Source organism: Anas platyrhynchos, chromosome 2 (assembly GCF_047663525.1).
Source record: "Anas platyrhynchos isolate ZD024472 breed Pekin duck chromosome 2, IASCAAS_PekinDuck_T2T, whole genome shotgun sequence".
In the NCBI taxonomy this organism is placed as follows: Eukaryota; Metazoa; Chordata; class Aves; order Anseriformes; family Anatidae; genus Anas; species Anas platyrhynchos.
The window spans coordinates 113,185,290-113,197,487 of record NC_092588.1 but is presented as its reverse complement, the minus strand read 5'-3'; the positions used below and the strand labels follow the sequence as shown (position 1 = coordinate 113,197,487).

At 35.0% G+C, this 12,198-nt stretch overlaps 1 protein-coding gene across 6 annotated transcripts in view; it reads right to left on the bottom strand.

The window, feature by feature from the left end:
• Positions 1-12,198, bottom strand: part of ULK4 (unc-51 like kinase 4) — a 231,653-nt gene that overhangs the window by 136,426 nt on the left and 83,029 nt on the right. For all 6 annotated transcript variants that reach the window (XM_038173765.2, XM_027451164.3, XM_072033362.1 and 3 more), the window contains 3 exons: positions 6,437-6,488; positions 6,193-6,337; positions 769-861 (listed from right to left, as the gene is read on the bottom strand). In XM_038173765.2, coding sequence (XP_038029693.2) covers positions 769-861; positions 6,193-6,337; positions 6,437-6,488 — 290 coding nt within the window. The remainder of the gene's footprint in view (positions 1-768; positions 862-6,192; positions 6,338-6,436; positions 6,489-12,198) is intronic.

Here is a 12,198-nt window from a genome sequence, read left to right as displayed (position 1 = left end):
TAAAATCTTGAGCTTATTGTAATTAATCAAATCAAGACAGTACAGTATGCAGTGACTTCTTAGCCATAACTCTATCAGATACCATGAATGGACACTGCTAAGTGCAAAAAGAACATGATTTTCTTGGTAGATCAGAGGAGAAGAATAGCTATGTGTGTGCGTGTATGAGAGGTATGCTTCCTTTTTTTTCTTTTTTCTCTTTTTTTTTTCCCCCCCCTGGATCATCACAGCGTAAAAAGTGTCTCCTTCCCATTGCCCCAGTAAGATATTTTTAAATATTTGGGTGTACCTATATCAAATGTTCAAATCAATATTTGAGAACTTATTTAGAATAGTGGTATTTGCAGAAAGACTGGTTATCTTTAAAGTGACCTCAGAGGTCTAAACCATTTAAAAAGGCATCACCTTTTTAATAGCACAAGTATGTTTAACTGCACAATAGTTTAGATAACGTTTTAGAATAGTTTAGATAATGTTTTTGTATTAAAATTATCATTAAAATGTTTTTAATTAATATTTAAAATATATAATTGCCTTTAATATTTCATTGCCTAAATTCATATTAAAAGAAACAGAATCATATAGAAATAGCACAAACGCCATAAGGTTATGTTCTGTAACAAATGCTCTATACAGATTTTCTAAATCTCCTAAGTGTCAGTCAAAATAGTATGATAGTGAGAGTTACATTATTGTTAAGTCCTAATGTAAAAAAATAAATTGAAACCGAATGCGCTCAGAACAACAGAAAATGGAGAGTTACATCACCTCACAGAAGCGGGGCTGTGTTCAGTCAAGGCCACTAGCAGTTTCAGAGCATACACTGGTACTGGGTCTGGAGCCATCAGAATGTACTCATACCTGAAGGGGAAGAGAATAGCAACATTGAAAAAACAAACAAACAAACAAAAAAAACAAGAGCTGTGCATTAATAAGGTGATGCTATTAAAAACAGGTTTCCAAACTTTATAATAACCACAATGGAAATGCAATGCTGTTTGGAACTACACAAAGCAATAAACAAGACCTGTTTAGAAACAGTATTTAAAAACCATCAGCTTAAGTTTTAAAACAGAATTAATAAAAGAACTAATTACTTTTTTTTTAGTATATATATATATATATGGAGATGTACATACATAAGTACATAATATTTATGCAAATGTTTTAAAACATTTATAAATGTATATATATGATCTAATAAACATTTTTAAAACAATGCTTATTCAGAGCGACAGTGAAGATAAAAACTACAAGAGAAATATCCATGAAACATTTCAAAACATCACCTTCTGGATACCTTAGTAAAGGAAAACAGGATGCTGAAACACAAAATGGACCTTGCTCCTGCTGCTGGTTTCCCAGTAATATTCTCCCAACAAATTACTATTTTTATTTTATCTTTTTAAAATAGAAATATATCTGGAGAGGAATGATGTACAACAACGGAGGAGAGATAAATGTAAGCATAAAGAAAACAGACATAGCCAAGTCAAAACATCATCTATGATTACAAGCAGTGCTACTCCAAACATGTGGAAGTAATAGAATTGTAAGTATGTGCTGATTTGTAAAGAAAAATATGAAGAATTAATCAAGTATAAATAAAATGACTATTTGCAGGAAAATGTGGTAGGTTATCATGTTTTGTGCACCAAAATACTTCCACATTTTTTGTCTTGGGTTCTGATGAAGGAGGGAGAGGGATGAACAAAAATCAAGCAAATAAATGAGAAATTTGCTTCACACATTAGCATCCCTCTTTGCACCTAAATTGAGGGATCTGAGTCATGTCCCATCACATTGGCACGTATCCTCATGTATGCTAGCTCTTCTGTGGATCAAAGATCCCCTCTCCAGAGGGGCCACACCTCAGCACCCTGATTTGCACAGGAAAGTTATCTAGAAGGTGATGTACTTTCTGGCTAAGTCTCTCACCTGGGCAGCTCTAAGAAAAGAAGGGAGAAGCACATCAATTCCACATTCTTGATGTAGCCTGCGAGACTTCCTTCATAAGAGGTGAACCTTCCAAACAAGGACACAGACTACAAGCAATGTATCACAGCTGCTACATACCAGCCTGAATGTGCTGCCACAGAGCCACAAAGCACTCGCAGCTGAACCTACTCTGTAGACCAATGAGTAGTCAATGTTGGCTTCATGTCTCTGGTGATCAGAATCTTTCCTTTAAAAGAACAGATTCCAGTTCCTCAAAGAAAACTATTTCTCACACTGGTGATTAAAAAGTCCCTTTCTTCATAAAGGGAGAAAATGCTATAATGCATTAGTAAACACTGATCCTGAAACCCTACATGCATGGAGTACATATTTCTACAAAGCGTAATGCAATTATTTGCCTTTTTTTTTTTCCCCTCCTCAGGATCCAAAAATAAATCTTTCAAGGCAAGCAAAGATGCTATAAAGTGTCTTCAATGTCAGAAGTCATCTTCTTACCACACAAAACATGGATTTAGTTCTCCAGAATGTTAATTCCTAGCAATAATAATGAATGAATCAGCCATGCTAGAATAAAAATCTGATACTTTGTGATATACTTGTTTGATTATAAGCACATTGATACCTCCTCTAAATGGAGTCCACTTTAAAGCATTTTAAGCCATCTATTTTTTACATCTGAGAGAGATTAGTAATAATCTGCACACTTAGCAGCATAATTCCTTGGAGTTCAATTAAAAAAAGTCTTTATTTCCATTTACTTCAAACTCTATTTTTTTCTCCAAAGAAAGTATTAGTAAAAAGTATTTCTAAGGGAAGGTGCAATGATCCATCAAACCAAATACCACATGAGAAAACACAGATTACTAAAATGAATGTCTTAGCAATTAATATAAACACATAGCTTGAATAAAGACCTTTAGGAACTATGAATATATGAATCTTCCGTAAAGGGAAAATATTCAGTGCTCGAGAGAGTCTGTTAAATGAATGAGTTCATTCAATGATTTCCTTGCCACTTCAAAATGTAAACCAATTTAGTAACGACAGTTTTAAAAAGCATTGTATAACGGTTCTGCAAACTCCCTGTACTGCAGTGCAAGAAGTTATTTTGTCAGTCTGTTCCATAAGCAAGAGTGAAAAGAGGACCTAAAGATTGTAGGATATGGATTCTCTTAAGCTCTTAAAGACTAAATATTTTATCTACAAATTATTTCAAGTATCCAGGATTTTGTACTTGAAGAACTGGTTTGACACTCTACTGAGAGCAAGCTAATCTTTAAAAACACATTACTCTCCTGTTGCTGGTTCCAACGTAAGTTTTAAATGATGGTATGTCAAATCATATTGGAATATTAAAGAATGTTAAGAATTAAATGAGAAAGGGCTGATGTTTGAATTTCTAATTTAAAAACCTGGATATGTAATAGAAATGATGTACTTCATTCACTTCCTATAGAAGAAAGTTTCATTTTGGTTACAAAAAGCTCAGGAAAATAACATCTCAATTACGTGGAATTAAATGAGACTATTTCATTTGAATGAAGTCCTATAAGGAAGTTAATCTTCTGATCTACAAATGAACAAATATTTAATGAAAGAACCCTTCTACTGATAATGCAGAAGATATGGAAAAAAATGGTAAGCACTTATTTTTCCTGCATTGACAGGAAATTTATGTTTCATGAATAGTGACTGAAATTCTACTTTCTGAGTAAGTTTTACACTTAAATTAAATTGTTAAACCTAGATGCCTTTCTGCTGAATACCCAACAGCTCACATCTCTTAACAAGCAGGATTAAGAGGGGTAGAAATACCTTCTTCCCCACAGAGTACCCACGATCAAGCAGCCATTACATTTCTCATCTTTTGACTGTCCTCCAGCTGAGTCACATTCTGTCCCATCCTTTGTCCAGGAACAAAAGGACTAAACAACTTAAGCAAACATCTCTTCAGTCTCTAAATACAGGCTTTACTTTCTATCTCATAGTTTTCAAGTAACTGTTACTTCTTGAGATCGAGCCTGCACCTAATCTTAAGCCTCTCTTCATAGATTTAGGCCAGACTGCTTTGCATTCAGATAAAGCTTCTATTGAGCTCTGTGGAGACTGTATGAAGATTCATTCCTACCTCCCATAAATATTTTCTGATCCATACCTCAAACAATGTTGAACACAACTTACCTTTAGTGTCTTTTCTGATACCTAAAACAGCTGCTTTGGTCTTCCTTTAGTCTCCTTTTCTAATTTTTCTCAAAACTCAGTTTAGAGACTTTCAAATCAAAACTAAGGCTTAATTTTCTTTTCTGCAGAAAATCCTTCAACCGTCCTCTGCTTTTTGTTCCACCTGTGCATTTTTGCATTGATTACCTGCACCCCACAGCTGAACATACTTACTAAGTGCTGGATTAACTCGCAGGTTCTAATAATGTATTAAATACATCAACACTCGTTAACTCTTTCTGAATTACTAAAAGATTTACATGCTGTTCTATCATGCTCCTAAACTAGAGTGAAATTTGTTTCTATCTAGCTCATGTATATTCCAATTCTCTTTTTTTTTTTTCTTAAAATAATCTCAAAATGTTTTTCAAATGCAAGTATTATCTCATCTCTATTGGTGAGAAAAAGGAACTGATTCAGGAAATATTTAAGCCAAGCCTGGAACCTAGCTTCTGAGCTTTCTGAGCTACTGCAAAACTTTTTTTTTATACATCTACAATACAATGCATGCAAAGATAGCACAACTGAATTCTTCAAAGTAGAATCGTATTTAGTCTCAGACCATAATAAAGGTTTGTCACCCAATTGAGCTAATTAGAAGAGGAGACAATAGTATATTGGTTGTCTTCCTTCTAGTTTGGAGTTAGCCTGACCACTCCCCCAGCTCTGTGAGAAACATGTTTTAAGATGGGCATGTCTTCAAAGGGCAAATTTCAAAGACAGAACTTGGTCTTGCTTGACTTGAAGTCTTACCCTATCTGAAGAAAAGTATCTGACAGCTTCTAATAATATGTATACTTTATTCTTTAATATTTCTAGTTTCCATTTTAATTCACACTAAAAATTCTGTTTTCCAGTTCAAAAAACAGTGTGAAGAAAGATCTGAAAATTAGCTTCTCTATATATCACTAAGATTTCCTTCCCATTTTCTCTCACAAAGAAAAGTTTATAAATATTGCACAGACAGAACTTTGGTTCTTGAATTTTAAGAGCATTAGTCAATTAGCAAGAGACAGTCTCATTTTTAGGGAAGGCACTACGTTTCTGATCATAATCCAGCATCCATTCCTCCACCCTTCTGTCACTTACTGAATGTAGGGGTGGGGAACAATTTCCTCACTTAGGGCAGCTAAGTATTGACAATTACTAACTTTGGAAGACCACACATTAAAATGCACTGTAACATTATCCTGGAATAATGTGAAAGATAATTTTCATCTTTACTGTACTCATCCTATGTTTGTGTTCTCTTTCTCTCTACTGAGATGTTATCAGCCCACAGTACACATATGCATAACACACGCAGGTGAGCATAAAGACAGAATCACAGAATTGCAGAGGTCGGAAGGGACCTCCAGAGATCATAGGGTCCAACCCCCTGCCAAAGCAGGTTCAGATCCAAGTCATTTTGAAATGACAGGCATCATTTGACTATATGCCATAGAAATTAAGTTCCAGGCCACAGCTGGCCCACAGGCTGTAGTTTCATCCACTAGCACAGGGTTTTTCTGTTGCCTGGGGCAGTGGGAAAGGACAGCAGTTTAGAAACAATAACCCTTCTGTGAACACAGAGGACTAATTCTCGTGTAACTTTTCCTTTTTTTGAAAGTTATAAGCCATTCCATATGATCTTAAAATGTCATCCAGGAGGCCACAGTACCCACAATAGTGAAGATGCTGGTGTTAGAATGCTCTGACTTTATCAGCTGAACAAAGAGAGGGTATTTAAATCACAGTTAGGGGACACTTCAAGAAACAAGAGCGGCCAGAGGCACAGCATCACCAAGATGCAAAAATTAGTGTCAGACAGAAGTGGCGGTGGTGTTATAAACAACCAAGTTCTGAATTAACCTAGGAGAGAGATGTTGGGCACAGAACTCAGACAGCAGCTGATTAACATTTCTTTTTTTCATTTTGCCATTTAAACATAAAAAGGGTATTTAAAACAAATATGCTGTCAAAATGGATTGAATATCAAGTTATTCCCCACTAAAGCAACAATATTATACTTACTGAGGCAGCAAGGAATCTCTAATGAGAGACAGAAGCTTGCTGTTTGAGTCGAGGCTCTCCCCTTTCTCCTCAGCCATGACCTCGTGGCTTAAGAGCAGTGATGTGGTTTCTGAGAGCAACCGCAAGCTGAAGAGTCTCCATTCCACTTAAAAATAAAGGTGCCAAGAATGTGACCACACTGAAGTCTAATTAAAACAAAATGTGGAATTCATGGAAACTGTAGTTGATGTGGCCGTATACTTACCATTCTGACCATGGACCAAAGAAACTAGTGGTGGGAGAACGCAGTCTTCAACCTAAAACAGAGGATTAGAAAGATCTGGTTTAGATTATTCACGGGGAAAAATAGAACAGAGACATATCTATGTTTATTCCACTGCTGGAGCCCTTAATCAAAGAGATGAATAATCACGGAAAACCATCCATAATCACACTTATAAAGCCACCAAGTACACTTTTCTTTGGTAAGCTGTAATAAAGTTATAGAGAGTAACTTACACAGAAAACAATATCATCTTTGGTATAGTTCATTGAGAGTGTATTTTCATTTAAAATACAGAATTTAGTGCAGATGTAAGAATTTCCATTAAAATTTAAGTTTACAGACTTAAGATTTAAATTATGGAAAATAAATCAGTCAACTCTTTATTATCTATGCGCATGCTGAATTACAGATTGATCATCTGTCACAGAACTAGTTGGCTTAGTTCCATCTGAAGTCAGCTTACGGAAACTATGATAAAAATTAGTTTTATATATTCAATATTAAAAACAGAGTATTATAAGTATTCTATTCAAGAGAATACATTGCTAAGTCTTAAGTCATTAGTAAAAGAACTATTTAGACCGTACAGGCTTAATATGAACAAAAAATGAAATAATTGCATGAAAAAACAGAATGACATCTTTGTATATGAATACAATATTAGGCTATTTATTCTGATAACTTAGACCTGATCCTTTGTCTAGGACAGACTTCAGATCAAAAGTAAGAATCACAGCCATAATCTGAAAAAAATCATTTATCCTAAATTGGATGCCTGAAGCAGAACTAAAAAGCAAAAGAGAGTGGAAATAGTACAGAATCTACTGTTTATCTCTTAACTCTCATAAATCTAGATGGAGATGGTTTGAAATAGTACTTCCTAAATACTCCAGGACAGACAGTCTCCCCTACTTTGCAGATATTTTTTTCTTCAAAATGATTACTGTTCTACTTGCAGATTATTCTACATGCATTTTATCACTCTGTTCCTTCAGAGGTCCTCTCCCATACAACCCTGCCCCTACTGCCATTGTGCTACTCCAGATTTGCTGACAGCATCTCCTCCTTGGTGACTGGTTTGGAAACATACCTCTAGCCTCAACATACCCTCAAAGAGAACAGAGAAGTACACTAAGTATCCAGATGCAGGTGGTGCAAAACAACATCAGCATGAAGAGACGTAAGTGTGGGAATGTCATATAGGACTTACAACAGAAAGAAATACTGCCTTGTTATGCTTCAGCTATGGCATTACTCGGGATTCTTAAAAAAAAAAAAAAAAAAAAAAAAAGGAAGGTCAAACATTTATTAAGGTATTGGAGTGTATTTTTATATTGTTTTTCCCACTTCTTCCGTTCCATTTGAAATCAGCAAGTTTAGATATTTAATTTATTTTATTTTGGGGAGAGATGGATGGACAGCCTGGTAATTTTTAAGTATGCATCATGGATACACAGCTTGCCCTTGGTTTTATTTATATAAATAAAATTACTGTGTAGGCTTTTACTACACCATGAATGGGATTTGGTGCAGTAAGACTGGATTATAATTCCCCGTGTGTTTTGTTTTAGTGATTAAAATCTAGAAGATATAACTCCTCTAGAGTTAAACATCTACTATTAAGAAAAAGCTATAGAAGCTGAAAATACATAATGCAAAGGGGTCACTAAATGAAATTAGGCTCTAGTCAGCAGTAACTAGAGCTATTTTAGTTAAGTATTGCATTGCTAGTTGGTAGTCTCTGTTAAAGGAATCCCTGGCTTTAAGGAATATGTTTAGACTTTAGCTTTTTTTCACTTCTGAAAAATTACAAAAAATCCCTTTGTTACATGCTTTCAATAAAAGAGGTAAAGGAATTTGCTTGAGGTATAGAAGTTGGTTTACTCTTGCAATACAGATAGCCTTTATACCTATACAGACAATGCTATGTATCATGCATGCAGCTAGTGCCTTTTGTAATGTCATCATTTTGAAATATTTCATCTTAGTCCGTAGTAAGATAAATAATACACTACATTCTAACTGCTCCATTTGTAGGTCTCTAAACTGTTCTGCAAATGGTAATTGATCCGTTATCACAAACTTGTGAGGTTAAAAAATGTATGTACTTAAGGTTCTTCAATCCAAAAGAACAGTTCAACCTACTGCAATGCTCCTCAAATGAAGAGACACGTTTAAGTAGTAAATTAAAGCTGTCAGACAGAAACAAAGCAAAAGAACATCTCTCATTTATCTGAAGCAATGTATGGATGTGGAATATTAAAAATCACTTAGCAGCAGCACTGAGTCAGACTGACACCGATTAAGATGGCAGTACACAGCAGTATGATGCGACTTTGATTTCTGAAACCTAGATTTCCTTTCATCTTCATCTAGTATTAATGACAGTCCTTCCACATTAGATAATGCAGTCAAACCAGTGTTTTCTAAGATAAATATATTTTAACTGTCATTGTAAAGAACATTCTTTAGGTCCTAAATAATTTTAGTAGCTTTTTTCTGACCTTTTACTAATAGAAACCCCGGTTTTGACAATCTGTTTAGAATGGAATGCTCCACAGCAGGTGTTTGCCTCATTTCAATTTGGTGCAGTAGCACTAACTCTATGGAAAATTATTTTGTGATGCAATGTGTACACAAATTTAAAAACAAGACATCAAGGTGAAATAAACTGGAGTGTATGCGAGGAAAGCATAATAATACTGTATTCAGTACATAAAAATACTTTAAATTAATCAGCAAATTTAATAAATTTCTATAAGGTTTGTATACAGAAGCATATTATCACTCTTTTGGTATTTTTAGAGCTATTGAAACAAATATTCAAGCAAGGATTCATTTTTTTCTTTTTTTAAACGACTGCTGACATCTTCTTGGCATCGAATCTCCATGTATGCATGAAGGTATTCAGATATTTTTCTTTTTAGACTTTATCACTATGACCATTTACAATTAAAAAAAAAAAAAAGTAGGAAATATAATTTATGCCTAAATAGACTAGATAGTTTTAATATTAGTTTGAATATTGGTATGATCATAGCTATATCTGGGTTCCTACCACCTACTAAGGAGACTGATACCTAGTCCACAAAGGACCCCTCCCTAACTGCACAAGCCCACTATTGTATAATTCTGTGATTGTGGCATTCAACAACTATGCTGTCATCAGTACTGAAAAAAATAGCAATGAAATACTAGAAATTTCCATACACATCTCCCAGCTATAATACATATGAACAAGATCAATGAAAAATGTAGTTCAAACCTAGTAATCCTGTTTCTAACAATTGGAAAGGAGAAGAATAAGAACAGGAGAAACACACAAAGCTTAAAAGTACAACTCTAGCTGCTAGCAACTCGAGTTAAGAAATTTTCCTAAGCTGAAATTGCATCAGTATTTTTGCATTTAATAAAAGCTTACCAACATTTCTTCATGTATCTGTCCAATCTTACCTAAAATGTATTTATACTTTTAGCATGTGCAATACCTACAACACTGAATTCCACACTTCAGTTATGCTTTATGAAAAAGCACTTTATTTTAAAACACCTATCTAGTTACCAACTTGATACTCACTCAAAAAACACGAATAATTATTTCTAATTCATCTTTTCTGTGCCATCCATTAATTTATATGCTCCTTCTTTCGTTTCCAAGCTGAACTTTTTATCTGTTCAGTCCCTCCTTTGTACTGTACTATCAAACTATCTATGTACTATCTAACTGTACTTTTTCTTTTTCTCTTTTAGAGTGAAAGACCACAACTATCCAAGACCTCAGTATCCAAGACTGGAGGGAATCATGGACTTCTATGGCACTGTGGTGTTTTCTGTGGTCTTTTATCAGTCATTTCTAATAATGTAGTTGTCTTTCTGATTACAGTTGAATGTAACACCACCATTTTCATAGAAAAACTATGCTAAAAGATAGCCAAAACAGTTACAAGTAGTTTAGAGACTGACATCGTATAGGCATAATTGGATGATTTTCCTTATGTGCATCACTTGACATTTATCAGTATTGAACTGCATGTCATTATGTTGTTCTTATACTCAGTATCTTGCAAATCATTATGTTGTTCTTTTACTCAGTATCTTGAAAACCTTCTGCAACTCTTATGTCAATTTTAGTTTCCACTACTGTGAATAACTTAGCATCATCAGTCAGCTGTCACCTCACTATTCATCCCCTTTTCTGAATTACTTATAAATAGCAACATAGATCTTTGTAATGCATCCTTCTTAATATACCTACACTTTCAAAATTGATCTCAGTTCTCTACTTACTAAATTTTAACTACGTAAAAGAAGCTGATCTATAAGACAAGAGAAAAGGTCCACTGATGGATTTTAAGAGTCTTTGGTGCATTGACTGTCAAAAACTTTCTGAAAATCCAAGTAGAGTATCCAAACCCAAAAGAACAATCCAAAAAAGAACATCTGTCTTCTTAATAACATTGATTCCTGCAAGGAAAACTATACTACTGAGGTCTGAGCATCCGGCAAAAGCTGTACTCACTTTTCTACAGAATTTTATCAGCTACACAGATCAGATCTATTGGAAGCAAACCACAGTTTAATGGAAAATCTTCTGTAAAGTCTCAGTGTTACTTTAACCTTCAAAAGAGAAAGAGAGGCAAGCCGTATTTTCAGAGTAATGAAGTATTCAAGTACTAATGGGAGGAGGCTTGGAAGAGACAACTGTGATTTCAGTCTTTCTTTTTGTCTGTACTGTACAGGCCACATTAGACACATAAGGCCAGCACCCTAAATAAACTTTCCTACATTCAAAAGAAAGAAACATTGCCTCAGCTTTTCCTTAACCTCACCAAGCAATGTCAAAGCTCCATATATAAGCGCTAAAGAGATGTTATAACACTGCAAGGGCTCACAGAGGAAGGGTCCCATACTAGCATATTCCTATTTAGGGAAGGAACCCTATGATGGAGAACTACACATCCATTCACTTGTGCTAGTCAACAAGGATGAATTCAGCTACTCAACACATACATGCAACCGCCACGTATTAACAAACTAGCATATAGCCAACATTACCTGTTATCACCTGCAACAGAGGCTACATTTTTATGGGTAGCTTAACCCTCTTCTCAAGGCCACAGAACTTGCCTCAATAGGACTAACATTACCAGCCTAAAGAATCTTTACCTTGCTTACAGCTGAGTTCCAGAGCTCTTCAGGGCAGTGTTTATGGACAAAGTCTTTGCATTTGGTGTCACACAGGGTGGACTGGAAATAAAGAAACTACATTGCCCGTTCCATGCAGCTACCTTACCCATGCTTGCAAATGACAAAGCACACTACCTTCAGGGATTTTTCTTGAGGTCTCTTATTCTTTCCAGTGTGCACGTGTCTAATTTACAACTACTGACAAATACCTTCTCCTTACCCACAATTCAAAGCAGAATGTAATAAAGCAACGACGATCAGCTTCCAGAACCTTATTTCCAGTCCCAAGTAAGATCCACAACAACCAACATCACCCTGACATTTATGCTCATTAAAATTCCACATACAAAGTTGCTGCTGAGTGACCATGGGATTAGAATTGTGCTGCCTTCAAATTTCTTAAAGCATCTGCTGCAGGCACAGCATGCTCCTCAGTGTTCTTTATATTCCCAGTAATCTCTCAGAATGTAATGGAAACAATAATATAATACACGTAAGAATGAATTAGGGAGAAGGATGACATTTTTGTAAATTTTGTTGAAAAGTCTTCAGAA